The sequence below is a fragment of the Pezoporus occidentalis genome, unplaced genomic scaffold (genome assembly GCF_034315485.1).
Source record: "Pezoporus occidentalis ecotype Australia unplaced genomic scaffold, CSIRO_AGI_Poc_V1 ctg135, whole genome shotgun sequence".
Classification (NCBI taxonomy): domain Eukaryota; kingdom Metazoa; phylum Chordata; class Aves; order Psittaciformes; family Psittacidae; genus Pezoporus; species Pezoporus occidentalis.
In genome coordinates, this window is record NW_026913157.1 from 3,455,549 (window position 1) to 3,471,306 (window position 15,758).

The 15,758-nt window shown below is 38.6% G+C and overlaps 1 protein-coding gene across 5 annotated transcripts; it reads left to right on the top strand.

Moving 5' to 3' along the window:
• DNAAF1 (dynein axonemal assembly factor 1) lies at positions 1–15,709 on the top strand. Of its 5 annotated transcripts, none has more exons than XM_062609193.1 (12): positions 1–500; positions 1,459–1,594; positions 4,940–5,031; positions 5,883–6,104; positions 6,979–7,145; positions 7,402–7,523; positions 7,986–8,200; positions 9,352–9,594; positions 10,218–10,327; positions 12,679–12,747; positions 14,715–15,070; positions 15,380–15,709. In XM_062609193.1, the coding sequence occupies exons 1-12, from the start codon at positions 365–367 to the stop codon at positions 15,471–15,473; spliced, it is 1,962 nt and encodes a 653-aa protein (XP_062465177.1). In that variant the 5' UTR covers positions 1–364; the 3' UTR covers positions 15,474–15,709. The 5 variants fall into 5 exon arrangements, with proteins under 5 accessions (XP_062465177.1, XP_062465174.1, XP_062465176.1 ...); XM_062609190.1 differs by having other exon boundaries at positions 4–500; positions 9,334–9,594; positions 14,718–15,070; XM_062609192.1 differs by having other exon boundaries at positions 4–500; positions 9,334–9,579.
• Positions 15,710–15,758: the final 49 nt, after the last annotated feature.

Sequence of the window (15,758 nt, forward strand, 5' to 3'; positions counted from 1 at the left end):
ATGAAAATGCCGCAGGAGCCTACCCGGGTTGTGGTAGGGCGGGAAGCAGCCATCTCGCAGGAGCAGGCTGAGCACCATCACTGCATCCTCAGCTCTACGGCTTTGAAAGGGAAGAGTTGACTTACTCTACTTTGGAAGGCTTCTCAGCCGTCTTCCTCCCTGCTCTGAGCATAAACTCTCCCTGCATTTTGGTATCTTCACAATGACTAGACCTAGGTTATCCGTTCCATGCAGGCTTCATAATTTACTCATAATGGTCTTATCTGTAACAGGTTCTCCTTCTAAAACCTTTAGACGTTTTGTCTGGGAAAGTTGGATAGTAAATCAAATAGTGACTTGGCTGATCTAAATCACATATCTTAAAATGCAATCACAATTTGGAGACTCAGACAAAGGCCATGGAAGGGAGGTGACTGCGCAAGAGTTGTCAGGGGAATCTCTGAATGACACCAACAATGAAGCTACCCACACAGAAAATGAAGGCAGTTCTGTCCATACAGGTGAGCCTGTTCAGCTGGCTTGCTAGGACTAATTTAGGGAACATTAGTGAACATAAAGCCTAGACATCAAGTTTGTCAGTACTCACCCGGATGCAATATGAGTTTATTCTTTCCCTCAGTAAAGCCACTGAAAATCTTGCCATAACTGAGGCTTATTCAATTGCTATCTTCTTATGCCTTTTTTTTTCCTTTGTTTTTGTTTTTTTTTTTCATGTTCTGTTGCTTTACTTTTCTCTTGCTGGAGGGATACCTTTCCCTGTGTTGCAATTATACAACCAGTCTGACCTCTAAATGTTTTAATTACAATCATATTTAAGTGAGCTGGCACAATCGTCTTGTTTGCACTGTCTCTTTTTAAGTGTATGGACTATAAGTGCAACTAGAAGGTGAAGAGCAAGATTCTGAAGAGTATTGAAAATGCAATTAATCAATGTCAATCTAAAGACAGCTCGAATGAGTTGTCTCCAGTAGCACTGGAGACAACCTCCACAGAGTACAAAAGGGTGAATTTGTGGAAGAGCTAGACTAACAGTGCTTGTGATGACTCAGATACACTATTACTGTGGCCTCTTTACATGCAAAGTTAGCAGTCTCATTAAACTCAAATTATTGCTAATTAAATGTAGCATATAGTAGATGTCTAAAACCATAAGAACACAGGTGCCAGTACTTTACTTCACTGTATGTTATAATAATCATATGACTAGTGACTTCCAGACCTAATAAAATATAAAATGGAGATTTCAACAGTTTATTTTGGCACTACTTATTTTCCTTTGCCATCTAAAAAGTTAAGCTTCTGTTCATTAAACCTGTCAGCAAAAATCTTGGTTATAACACCTCTTTTCTTGAAGTTCATATTAAATTACTCTTCAATATTTCTTTAAAGTAATTAGCAACATGACATTTTTTCCCCACTCACGCTATTAAACTGCAACTCGTTTTCTTGCTCACAAAGATGTTAAAACTCAAGAGAAAGCCATAAACTGGATGTCCAGAGCAGATCAACAGAATGAGCAAAAATCAGATGGTGATCACAAAGCTGTCACCAGCTTATTCCATCAAAGGACAGAAGAAAAGAGGGGCTGTCTAAGGTAATACATTTGTTGCAGAAGTTTTTTGTGTTCATCCTGGCATCACTGGAGTCAGTGGGAGTTTCGCTGTTCTTTATATTAACCTTAATTCAGGGGAACAATTTTAAAGATGAGAATAGTTGATAAATCAGAAATCAGTGCTGTTTCCAGCATCTGTACAGCTCTTGGTTTTATTTTGTTTTGGTTTTTTTGTTGTTGTTTTGTTTTTTTTTTTATGGCCACAGTACCAAAACTACATTTAAGTAGACTATGTAGTCTGCTCAATAGTTCTGGAGAAAACTTCACAAACTCCTTTGGGAGTAATTTTTCAATAGACTTGACTATTTCTCAGCATTGAATCAGATAATGTGTTGTATTAATTCATCACAATGTAGATATTACAGTTGTCAAGATAATTTTTAGTAGAGGAAATCCAGAAGTACCTCAAATGGTTGACAATAAGACACATGTCTCCTTTGTAAGCTTTGGCTCTAATTGTGGTCCACTCTAAGCCAGGATGTGCTGCAATGGCTCTTTATTAATACTTGTGAAATGGGATTATTCTCCTGTTACCTCTGATGAAGCACATTCCAAGCAACTATTAAAATTAAACCCAACATTTGGTACTATTTAATTACATTGTTGAAAGTCTGGTCACATGGGCTAGTTATGGAGTGGTATATAAGGAACAGTGAAGATCTACTCTCAGTTCTTATCACAATATCACAGTATGCCAGAGACTGGAAGGGACCTCAAAAGATCATCTAGTCCAATCCCCCTGCCGGAGCAGGAACACCTAGATAATGTTACACAGGAATGTGTCCAGGCGAGTTTTGAATGTCTCCAGGGAAGGAGACTCCACAACCTCCCTGGGCAGCCTGTTCCAGTGTTCCGTCACCCTCACTGAGAAGAAGTTTCTTCTCAAGTTTAAGTGGAACCTTTTGTGTTCCAGTTTGCACCCATTACCCCTCGTCCTCTCATTGTTTGCCACTGAGTAGAGCCTGGCTCCATCCTCGTGACACTCCCCCTTTATATATTTATAGACACTAATAAGGTCACCCCTCAGTCTCCTCTTCTCCAAACTATAGAGACCCAGCTCCCTCAGTCTTTCCTCATAAGGGAGATGCTCCACTCCCTTAATCATCTTAGTTGCCCTGTGCTAGACTCTCTCCAGCAGGTCCCTGTCCTTCTTGAACTGTGGGGCCCAGAACTGGACACAATATTCCAGATGCGGTCTCACCAGGGCAGAGTAGAGGGGAAGGAGGACCTCCCTCGACCTACTAACCACCCCCCTTCTAATACACCCCAGGATGCCATTGGCCTTCTTGGCCACAAGGGCACAGTGTTGGCTCATGGTCATCCTGTCGTCTACTAGGACCCCCAGGTCCCTCTCCCCTACACTGCTCTCTAACAGGTATATCTGCTTACTTGCTTGTGAAACTCCCAAGTTTATATTGATGCTAACTTTAGGGCATCTTTCTATTAGAGACAGTTAACAGTCTTTTAAAGCCAAGGGAAAGACTCACTGAGTTATCAGAAGGTAGAATAGACTGGACTTACAGAGAAAACTTGGTTAACCTGGGCTGATAGCCTAGCACACTTCAGAATTAAGTTTTTATGAAGAATGGCAGTAGAGAGCAGTGACTGCACATGAGATAATTAGTGTTTTGAAGAAACACCTTTTGTGATCCTATAAATTCCATGAGAATGTTAATCATTTAATTAAATACTACCTCAGATAGCACAATGAAAAATAGTGGGATATACTGCAAGTAGCTAGCATACAACAATCTACCTGTGCTGACAATACAAGGAAACATTATATATTTAAAGACTGTGCTCAAGGTTTATAAATCTTTCATTCCTTCAGAGATTTATGTCAGGCATGTTTGGCTTACAGGGCTGTTACGGGCTGCCATTCATATTTTATATTGCCCCAGGAGCTCAATTGACTAGTTGACTGTATTACAGGTTTGTTCTTAAGCAATACTGAGATTTTTAATTTAGTAAGTAAATATATCTAAAAGCAAAATCATTACAAAAGGTTTAAATTCACTGCATTTACTCAAGGTTTTTTTATTATTTTGAAAATATCTTCATGCCAAGAAGATCTTACTGTGACAGACCTTAGGCCTACAAATGCTTATAACTACAAATGCAAAGTGCATTTTGTTAATAAAGAATTTAGGAGTGGAAAATAATTTTGGACTATTTAACATTGTACTCTTGTAATACTTCTTGAAGTGAGAGAGATCTAATAGAAGTTTTATTCAGGAATTTTGTTTTATAGAACTTAATCTTTCTGAGCAAGAAGATACAGGTATTTTCTGCTTTGGACTGTTTTTGCTAGGTGTTTTCAGTATGGATCCCAAGTTGCTTTTCTATAATGTTACTAAATTTTATGTAGCCCTGGACAGCTTGCCTCCCAAAAGAGTGTCCTGTCACTCTTTGCAAAGTCCATGCTAGGGGACCACCAGCTCTATGAAACTGTTGATCCAGTGCTGTCTAGCACAGGGTCCCCAGATAATGGCATAACTCATCCCTTCTGCCACTCTTCACTGCCATCTGTTCCTGTTTTAACAGTTTTAAGGCGACCCACGTACTTACCCTTTGGGGTTTTGCTGTCCTGCTGACTGCCATGTGCAGCTTTGGCCTTGTCTGGCTGCTGTTGCCTGCTAGCCCAAGTGCTTTGCCCTTGCAGCCTCCACTGTTTCACACTGTAGCTTTCTGGCCAATTTCTCTTACCAAGTCCTCTGCCCCTGTACTGTTCAGCTGAAGTCCACAGCATCCTTCTTACTTACATGAATCCCAAAAGCAGTGGAGCTGAATACTAAGCAATTACAGTTGAACAGGTATGATTATTTTTCTTACTACAGCATTCCTAGCCATCACAGTTGTATATTAAAACTGCCTTGAGTGCTATTTCAGAGTCAGCATTTCATTAAAATGTTAGGTTGATACCTATGGATGTTGCATTTTGCCAGCAAAGGTCCTGCGCCGAAGCCGCAAGGAATGGGGGAAAGAATTGGAGAGGAAAGAACCAGAATACAACATAGAATCATGCTGACTTTTTCCAAGAAGATGGACTTTCTCATTCCTTACCCATTCCCTACATACACTCTGGTTTTTAGTGGAAGAGCATGGTAACTCACTTCCGACAGGTAGAAATGGAAAGCCACTCTAAAGAAAACTACTGCTTTTTTTATTTGAAGTATAGCCTTGAAAGCTGAAGCTATTTTTCATGCACAAAAGAATGATTAGTTGTATTGCACTGCTATCTGGTAAAAACGCAGAGATTACAGAATATGCACTGAAATACATTTTTGTTGTTGTTGTTTTGTTTTGCTTCTTCTTCCCTTATTTTAGAATGACAAAAAAGGTTCTGCAAGACATCTGTAAACAGCAGAAATTCTACGTGACCCCATACTTAAATGACACTCTTTACTTGCATTATAAAGGTAAGATGTGGACACGACCAATTAGACTTACATAGCATTTTAGCAGAGTATCTGTTTTATGGCTTATTCAAGTAAGGTATCTAATAGTTCTTTTAAATTAGAAACATATTTTAATTTTATGTAATAATGAAATTGTGAAACAAAGTCAGTCAGGATGAAGGTAGAAAAGTGAACTCATTATAGATCTAATTGTCCTAGTTCACTTTGTAGAGTCATCAAAGGATCAGTAGGAGTCAAGGAGCACTCTTTTTTTTCCCAGAAAACCCAGTAGCCTCTGAGAAATATCTTAAAATACTGGTCTGGATTGCATTTAGAGGAAAAGACATATATTTCTTCTTAAATGTGTTAGTACAAAGAAACTGTTTTCCAGCTTTGGGAACCTTATTACTACCAAATAAAAAAGGTGTGGAACAAAGTTACAGTAAAAACTTGCTACACGTTCTTAGATGCAACTGAAAGAAGAAGTTGCTAGGATGAACATGGACCATCTTCTTGTCATTTTGCAGTAGGTTTTTGCATGATGGGTTAGCTGGTTCAGCTTAGCATAATTGTTTTAAATAAATAGGACATAATAAATCTACCTTCTACATTTGGCCCTGGTTTTGCTATTTTCTCAGGATTATTTGAGCACCTAAAGGACTGCATGAGATACAGACAACAATACATACATATATGTTTTTGCCTTTTATGGGCCATGTACTGTACCAATTAATTCAGTGGAAATACTGGCAGCAGCTTGAGTACAAGTGTTCTTGCAGACTGTTTCAGCAGCATTCGTTTAATGAAATTTACTCTTCCAAAGACTTGGTTTTGGTCAGTGCCATTTAATTTTGAAACATCTTTTCCTGCAGGATTTGACCGCCTGGAGAATCTTGAGGAGTATACTGGGTTGAAGTGTTTATGGCTGGAATGCAATGGCATAACAAAAATTGAGAACTTGGAGGCTCAGACAGAGTTGCGTTGCCTCTACCTACAACTCAATCTAATTAAGAAAATTGAAAACCTTGAACCCTTACAAAAGTTGGATTCCCTCAATGTCAGTAACAACTACATCAAGACCATTGAGAATCTCTGTAAGAACCGTTGGAACAACATGTTTTAACCTATAATGAGCCCATATTTCTAAGCTTTGACTAAGCTAAGCTATTATTAGTGGCACTAGTTTCAAGGTTTTTTTTATTTCTGTTAAAATTTTGAGCAATACCAAAGTCCACAAGGCTTCTATTGGAGAGTCAAATCTATGTATGTTGCAATTTTAATAGATGACAAAACAAAAACGATGTAATAGTTACTTACACATGGATACTTAGGATAATTGAGTAGTTTTTTTCTCACTTCTTAATACTATCTCAGTACTTAGGTTTTGCAGACAGGCTGGCAATCCAGTTTTCATTACTTACTTTATGGTTAAGGTGTGCTTTGACAGCTGCAGACATCATTACCAAATATTTTACATCTTTTATCCTGTTAAAGGATGTATTCCATCTTCAATAGAAAATAAATAATAATTCCTCTACATTATCATTTGTGTACATTGGGAGTGATTTGAAACAGAAGCTGTTGCTGTTGTGTAACTGACTATTTTGAAATGCAAATTAAAAACAACCACTCCCCTAAAACCAAATAACTGGTTTTTTGGGGGTGAAGAAAGCAGCTTTGAAGGCATAGCCAGAAAGTGCATATAGCAGAATAACGAATTTAGAAAAGAAACCTCCCAATTCAATATAAACAATTATTTTGATGTGTCTTTGAGCAAACCTGGCCTAGTGAAAGATGTCCCTGCCTGTGGCAGGCAGTTGAAACTGGATGAGCTTTAAGGTCCTTTTCAACCCAAACCATTCTGTGATTCTATGATTTTGACAATGCAGTTTTCTACTTGCTCCAGAAAACCTTCCTTGAAGTAATGGCTCTCACCTTTCTTTTCACTGTTCTGTTTTTCTCTGACAGCTTGTCTGAAGGTCCTGCAGACTCTGCAGATTGCTCACAACAAATTAGAAACAGTGGAAGACATACAGCACTTGCAAGAATGCCCAAGTATTTCTGTTCTTGATCTTTCCCACAACAATCTAAGTGATCCAGCTATTATAACTGTTCTGGAGACTGTGCCTAATTTGGTAAGCCAAATCTAGCTGAAAGTTTGTATCGTGTATATAGCTGAATGCCATTAAAAGGTTTCATTGGGTAGGCCAGTTCACAATAGGTACTGGTCTAAAAGAAATGTTATTAAATATTACTTGGGGTTTTGTAGGTTACCTGTAACACCCAAGATGTTTTATTCACCTCTTATTTTTAAAATGATAGGGGAAGTGCGTATCTAGAGTGAGTTTTTTTGCAACTTGACTTTAAAAATAGTTTCCCTTGTTTCTCCAGCATGTGCTGAATTTGATGGGAAACCAAGTGATAAAGAACATTGCTAATTATAGAAAAACACTTACTGTTAGACTAAAACAACTAACGTATCTGGATGACAGACCAGTTTTCCCAAAAGATAGGTAAGAAACAGAGCCATCTTCTTTACACAGCAATAAAGTTCAAATGCTGATGATCACTTCTCCAGTTTTTGCCAGTATTGTCAGGGAAGTAAAGGAAGTCTGACCAATATAATCTATGAAGGGTGGAAGGGTGTTGTATTACAGAGTTCTAAGTCTAACATACCTAGAAAACAAACAAACAAGCAAACAAAAATTTTTTCACAAGATAATTAATTTTTGAACAGAATTGTTTTACACCACGTCTGTAGATCAAAGGCAAATCCTCATTTCTGCAGAAATGGAACAGGTATTTGGAAAAGCAGAGTTCAGCACTCCTGGCAGATCTCTGGTTGTGCAGTCACCAGCATTTGGATATCTTTGGTTCTTTTGTTGCAGTTCCACATACAAGATAAGAGATATGTCTCATTTATAAAGATGGGCTTTTATAGCTATATTATAGTTAGGCTTTTGTGTTTTCATTAGAGCCTGTGCAGAAGCCTGGGCTGTTGGAGGTCTGGAAGCTGAGAAAGCAGAAAGGGAAAAATGGGAAACCAGAGAGAGAAAAAAAATCCAAGATAGCATTGATGCTTTAGCAGCAATCAGGTGGAAAGCAGACAAAAAGAAAAGAAGAAAGTATATGGAAGAAAAAGAGGCAAGTGCTAAATCTGGAAATGGAGACATAACAGACATCCTAGAAGGTTTGTGATTACTATTTTGGAACATGTTTGTGTCTGCTTCAATTTGAATGTTTCAAATAATTCAAATATAGGAACGGAACAGTTCCTAAAAGTTCAGAAGCAGGCTGATGCAATGTTTTGAATATATTTATGAATCTTCTTTTCCAATATGAAGTACTTTATCTTGGTGCATCTTAGATTAACTACAACCATCATTAAGCAATCATCACCTTTTTCACTGCTGATGAAACAGAAAATCAACAAATCACTTCATGTCCCAGTGTTTCAAGCTCTTGTGCTCTTCACTGAAGCAACCATGTGCTAGTAAGTGCCCTAATGGTTCCAGCAGGCATTCATGGGCAGTTACACACCAAGAGCAATCTTTCCCCAAGATGCAGAACAGTGCTGTCTTCAACAGGCCTGTGGGCTCCAGTAATACCTGGTGACAACTGCCTCATCAGTCCCCATCCAGACAGCTCTCCAGTCCTGCCTTTGCAAGCAGTGAGAGCTTCAGCCTAGAGCCTACAGCAGTGCTAATAAAAGCATAGGAAGAGGAAGGTTATTAATAATTTGCTTCACTTACTTAGTGTCATTTTTTATGCCACGAATTCTCCTGTCACATTACTCAAGGAGGAAAACATTTTACAACCCATAATAGGTCAGGTTCCAACCTAACCTTTATAGAGAAGTACACGTTTCAGAATAAAGAGGACTGAAGCCAAACAAGAAGACAGTACTGCAGCATAGAGAAGTGTTTATCTATCATCTGATACGTTTTTTTGCGTTTCACAGGCTCTGAAGTCAAACATAGTTGACCAACAAGTGAAACTTTTTCTGCAAGCAGGCAGGTTGCGTAAAGGGGAGGATAACTTCAACATCTGTCACTGATCAATCCATCTTATTGCTCAAGCATATATTTAAGTACATAGTCACTTGTGAGCCTTTTCAAAGTCAACTACAGATACAAGGCAATTCTTTACTGTAGTGTTTTCTCTATGAAGATTGCTGATCCATGAATAACTGCTCAAACCAAGTAGGAGCTTTTGATGCATATTTTAGGCCAGACCATTGAGACTATCTAGTAAAGTCTGGATATTTAGAATGAGTAATGGTAGATTAACTCGGCAGTTTTAATGAACTTGTTTCTTTTTTAGGGGCACCTGAAAATTCAGATAACAAAGATGGCAATTCTAATACACTGGAGACTTCAAATATATCAGAAAAGGAAGAAACTCAAGAGAAGACTGACAAATTTAGAAATGAAAGTTTTGATGGTCATGAGGAAGTGATAACACTTTTACAAAATGGAAGAGATAACACAGGTTTCACATCTGCTAGAATTCAAGAGGATGCACAGGAATCAAACTGTAACAAATGCCCAAACTTCAACAAGGAGACAGGTGGTAATGTACATGGTGAAGAATCAAACAAAACTGAGGATGCAGAGATGATGAGCCAAACTCTTAACACTGCCTCTGCTGTGATTCAATCCAGCTGACTTATAGATAGGAACATCCCACTAGATTTCCACAGTAATTAGGTGACAATTAAGTAATACTGGATAAAATACCCTTTGCAACAACAGAAATTTCCCAGGGCTCAGCCTGCAATTTCTGCTATATAAAGCAGGAATAAATATGCCACAGAAGCTGGACATCACTCTAGAGGTGGTTTTGTTCCTTCACACATGGAAGCACCCTTTTTCAGACATGTGGAATTTCTGCTATATAAAGCAGGAATAAATATGCCACAGAAGCTGGACATCACTCTAGAGGTGGTTTTGTTCCTTCACACATGGAAGCACCCTTTTTCAGACATGTGGAATACATTATTGCAAAATGCTAACATTAATTTATACAATATAAGAAGGGAGACCAGGTGTATGATGTAAGACAGTGCATGTATGATGTAAGACAGCTGTGAATTCTGCAGTGGTAGTCAGGTCCCCAGCGATCTGATTTTTCAGTGCTTGCTGTTGCAATACAGACAGTCTTTTATTCAGTCAGTTCTCTGCAACTGAGTATTGTTTATTCTTTAGATCTACCAAGAGAGAAGGCAGCTACTGGAAAGGCCATACTTCCTGAACGGGATCAATATGCTGAAACTGAACAAACCAAACTGGATACACTGGAGAAACTTTGTCTTGATGTATGTATTAGATTCAGATTTTGAGAAGTTCATATTTCATTATTGCCTGCTCCCAAATTAATTCTTGTAACATCCTGGCTAATAAAACTGTATGGCCAGGTTTCTAAGAAAGGTCCACTGGTAAGAAAAGTAGAAGGAAAATTAAAAAAACAAAACAAAACAAAACAAAACAACAAATGAAAGTTGTAGTATCCCTACTCACCCTCTCCAGCATAGCATGTGTAAAAACATTACCACCACTTCCAAAGTTTATTTTGTCCTTTGGCTATAAATCACCTGCAGCTGACCTTCTATCTCTGATTTTTCTGGAGAAGTTCATGAAGGTTCTCATTTAAAAAATAGAACTCACAACAAAAGGAATCTAGTAGATACATGCCTCCTCTTAGGCAAAACTCAAATGAAACATAAGGTTGAAAATGTGAACTGTCGCAGAAAAAGCATAATGAAGAAATAGCCACACTGTCAATGTTAGCTAGCAGTATTAGATATTATAAATTACTTCTTAAAATATAACTTTTAAGTATGTTTCTAAGAAAAGCAGAATGTGTATTAGGTATATAATAAGCAACTGACATTTATAATATGATCTTTTATTATCTAAGATGTCTATCTGATGATGCAAACATTTAAACATGTTCAACCACATTTAACCATGAGAGGACATGGATGCCACTGAAAAATACAATCTCACTTCAAAGAAGAATTATTCAATATGTCGTAATTATAACACTGCTGCTAAACTGACCATGTCAGATTATGACATTACTAGCAATAACAAACCTCTGAGTTTAGGATTTCCCAGACCACTTAATATGCTCTTTGATCCTTTATACTGCCACCCTTAACTAAATTCTTGATGGAATGTTTTAGAAAAGCCTCTTGTATCTTCCCCAGGAAAAAAAAAAAAAAAGCCATCCTGTTATCAAAGGGCTCTACCCACTGCTCCAGTAGAGGGCTTACTGCTGTATCCTTCCATTTGACTGGTTTTAATAACAGGTTTAACAAGGACAGTGGAGAGAATTGGCAGCAATTTGAAGTATATACAATATTATTTTTGTAAGCAGATCTTGCAGGGGCTGACATAAAAGCTTTAAAGAAATAACAGTACTGTAGGTACCCAAAATGTAAAGATTTCATAGATTCATTGTTTGTTTTTTTTCTTGGTGCTATATGGCACCATAGCAAGCTCCTTTGCACAAACTTTAACATGGTGTAAAAGGAACACTTCAACAAACATGCATGGGGTTTCTTCTGACACATAAAAAGTACGACTATTGTGATTTTACACAAAAAGAAAGTAAAATCACACACAAATACACATTTCATGTTCTGTGCTACTTTGTTCTTCAACTGATGTTTAGTAATGGAAAGAGCTTCTTGCAACAACCTCCAATACTTACGCTATGCAGATTTTCCAGAGACTTAGCGCTGACATGGCAGGGAATGGCTGTGAAGATGATACTCGTGAGAAGCTCTGGTGTACCTCCATTGTCTTTACTGATCTCCTGGAGTCAGTAGATGGTCTCAATAGTAATATAAGGGAGAAGAGTGGAGGAGGATTTGTAATGTGGTGGTTATTAGATTGGAAATAAGGAAGAAATTCTTTACTGTTAGGGTGGTGAGGCACTGGAATGGGTTGCCCAGGGAAGTTGTGAGTGCTCCATCCCCGGCAGTGTTCAAGGCCAGGTTGGACAGAGCCTTGGGTGACATGTTTTAGTGGGAGGTGTCCCTGCCCATGGCAGAGGGGGTTGGAACTAGGTGATCTTAAGGTCTTTTCCAACCCTAACTATTCTATGCTTCTGCGACATCCCTCTGTCAAGCAGAAGCAAGCTCCTGTTGCTGCGCATCTCAGTTCTCGGGAAGCTTGCAGTTCTGTATCCCTAATTATGAAGCATTCACAGTAAAATATCGTGTTATTGGATGTATTTAGGTTAACAAGAGTTAAGACTGCAGATCGTTGTCCATAAACGTGAGTTGCAGCTGAGGTGAAGTCTGTTGAATAGCTATGAAACAGCTAATAAATGTAAACCATGCTTGCTTTTAAAATCCTTTTAATGCTTTGCTGTTTATCCTTTTCTCCTTCATGATCACACAGCACAGTAGAAAACAGCACTCAGGCTGACATTAAAGTTATTTCCTTCCCATCTGCTATTTCTGGAGACATGAATTTTCCTTTTCCCACAAGTGTTTAACAGAGGAAACCGTCACATTGGAGAAAATGACAGTGTGGTATTGCTGGCTGAATTCTTACCCAGAAAAGCATGGCTTTGAAGAACATTCCTCATGAGAGAGAGGTTTTATTGGTTACAGTAGCTTTTCCCACTGACCAATAATCTCATGATTGTTTTCAGGAATTGCCTGATTTAGAAGACACTGATGTAAATGAATTTCCCCCAGAAGAGGAAAGCTTTGTTCAAAAGGTAAGATTTTTATTCATTCCAGTGATGGAGCTTCCCTAAACACATTTACAAATTGTCTTGCAAAATGAGGACAATCTCAGTTGTGAAATGGCTCTGGGAGATGCAATCAGTCATGCATTTATAAACTAAAAGGGATGTTTCAGAAGATCTTCTCTATCCACTTATAAATAGTTTCTTAATTTAAGGTTTTATATTATTGTATTACAAAAATAGAAGAATGAACACCTAAGATCAAGTAATGCAGTTGTTTAATTTCTTAGCTTAATTCTAAGATTAATTTCTTAGCAGTATGTAGTGGTTTTACGAAAATGACTCTTAAAATATACTTTACAATACTAATACGCTGCAAAGTACTGAACGGCTAGAACAAAATGCCTACAACTGAATAAAATCAGTCTTTTCAACTGAAAACACAGAGAAATTGAAACTTTTTGGCTCCACTGCATGCTAGCCAGATACGAGGCAGTTCATGCCCACATTAGCAGTATGCTGGGCTCAAAATAATCTTCTAGGCAAAAGCCTATAAACAGAAACAGAAGAGAAAAAAGAAAAATAGAGCAACAAAAATGAACTGCACAGTATTGATTCTTGTGCTGATGTTAACTCATACTTGCCTTGTTGGAGACAGAGGCCAATACAGAGTGCATGTTCTTACATGTCCCTCCAAGCTAATGAGAACTTTTCCTTCAGTCAGCGTAAGGCAAATCAATAATTTTTATATAAAGTGGATTTAACCTGATGTGTTTGTCCTGGGGCCATACTGTGCTAAAACTGAGTTTAGACTGTAGTCTAAAATGTTGCTGCAGCTCATGATAGCTGTCAGCAAGATGAGAATCCCATATTGCCAAGAGCACTTTGCTCAGTCCTTGAGGGAGGCAATGGCTGAAAACATTGCATGGTCTCACAGGCTGCTTAAGTTGATTAAACAAATGTGACAAGGATGGAAATGCAGGAGAGCCTCAGAACCAGAGCACTGCACTTGGTGGGAGTTCAAATTTATGCACAGAGGAAGCAGCAGCTCTTGATAAGTACAATCCACGATGTGGGAGGTGGGGAGGGACATTAACCTGCTTCAGCAAATGCAGAGGAGGCCACAAACATGTTCAGAGGGCTGGAGCACCTCTGCTCTGGAGACAGGCTGAGAGAGCTGGGCTTGTTCAGCCTGGAGAAGAGAAGGCTCTGGGGAGACCCTCGAGCAGCTTCCAGTGCCTAAAGGGGCTACAAGAAACCTGAAGAGAGGCTTTTGATAAGGGCATGTAGTGGTAGGACAAGGGGAAAGGGTTTTGAACTGAAAGAGGATAGATTTAGATTAGACATTAGGAAGAAGTTCTTCACTGTGGTAAAACGCTGGCACAGATTGCCCAGAGAAGCTGTGGCTGCCCCATCCCTGGCAGTGTTTCAAGGCCAGGTTGGACAGGGCTTGGAGCAACCTGGTCTAGTGGAAAGTGTCCCATGGCAAGAGGTTGGAACTATATGAGCTTTAAGGTCCCCTCCATCCCAAACCATTCCATAAGGCATGGAATTTATTTACTCTTTTGGTCACAGACTAATAACAGCATTGAAAAATATCTTTGCAACAAAGCCTCCAATTAAAAGAAAATAGGAACAGAGGATATGCTAGCACGGTCACACTCTGAGTGGTGTTTGGTTCTTAAGTGATGTCAGATGAATATACTAGTCAGGTCCCTCTGTTTGGAGGTAAAGTAACAGAACTGAGCCCCCACATTTCTGAATTGCTGAAATAGGTCTTCATTTTGCAAATGGTTAGTAGTTCATCACTAATGCCTGAGGAATAGTTAACCCAAGATTCATCCACAGAGAGCAGAGCTATGGCTGAAGCACATTTTCCATGCATTCTGGGAGAATGGCACGTCAAAGCTGACAGCTGTTATGTGGGTCCAAGAGATATTTACCCACCTTTTACATCTAGAATAATATATTTTTAATTAGATTTTCCACCTTTACAGCAGGAATATCACCCAAAGATTGAAATAATTTCTGAAATGACAAATGACAGCGATTCAGCATTAGAGGAAGACAATAAAAGCATGTTTGAGAATTCAGAAGGAGAAGTCCCAACAGCAATCTTTTCAAATGCATGTAAGATACATAAAGAGCATGGAAAGGAGCACTTAAGACCCCTTGTTGAAAGCTTCTTTACACAGCCTGATAATTCCAAAAGATATCAGGAGATCAAAGATCAACAAACAACCCCCTCAAGACCCTTGATACAAGAGATTAACTCTGAGCCCAAGGATAATCTACTCTTGTCACCAGTCTACAAGCAACCAGGTGACCCAAGCCCAACAGAAGAGGATGGTAAGTTTACAGGGACTAATTTATAACAGGGAAAACAGTGGCTGGCACATACATATTAAACATTTGTTCAGCTCTGTTGTTGAGAAAATTTTCAATCCATGGTTAGTTAACAGTCACCTCTTCCTTTTATTTGTGTGGGAATCCCAATAAATTAGGAACTAAAATGTTATTTTTTTCTTTTTCTACACAGGATTTCTTGCAGAGTTTTATTTAAATATTTTTTTAAAACTTGGGCCCTACATTTCTTTTTCCAGTATTACAGACCACTGGTGAGTTTTAATTTGCCTTTTGCCTTCATGCTTTCAACAGGTAGTGGCAGCAATGGAGAAGCACAGTACCCAGCTGAGAGTGAAGGATGTTCTCACGAGGCATGGGATGACAAGGACAGTGAGAGTGGTTTAGATTAATCGCTTTGCAAAAAGCTCCAAGTATTCAGGGCAGCTGGCAGCATTCAGTCCTTTGTGAGTGCACTATTGTGTTACAGTTAAATTAATTTCTGTGATGTCATTTTTTCCCTTGCATCCTAGGAATTACTTGGTTGAATGTTTATGTCTTAAGGTTTCATTACATACGTACTTCCAGTGCATACTGTAACATGTCTCTCTCACTTGAGCTAAATAAAGATTTTACTTGTAACCACATATATTTTAACTTGTATAATCTCATATTTCATACCAGATGAACCTTAATGA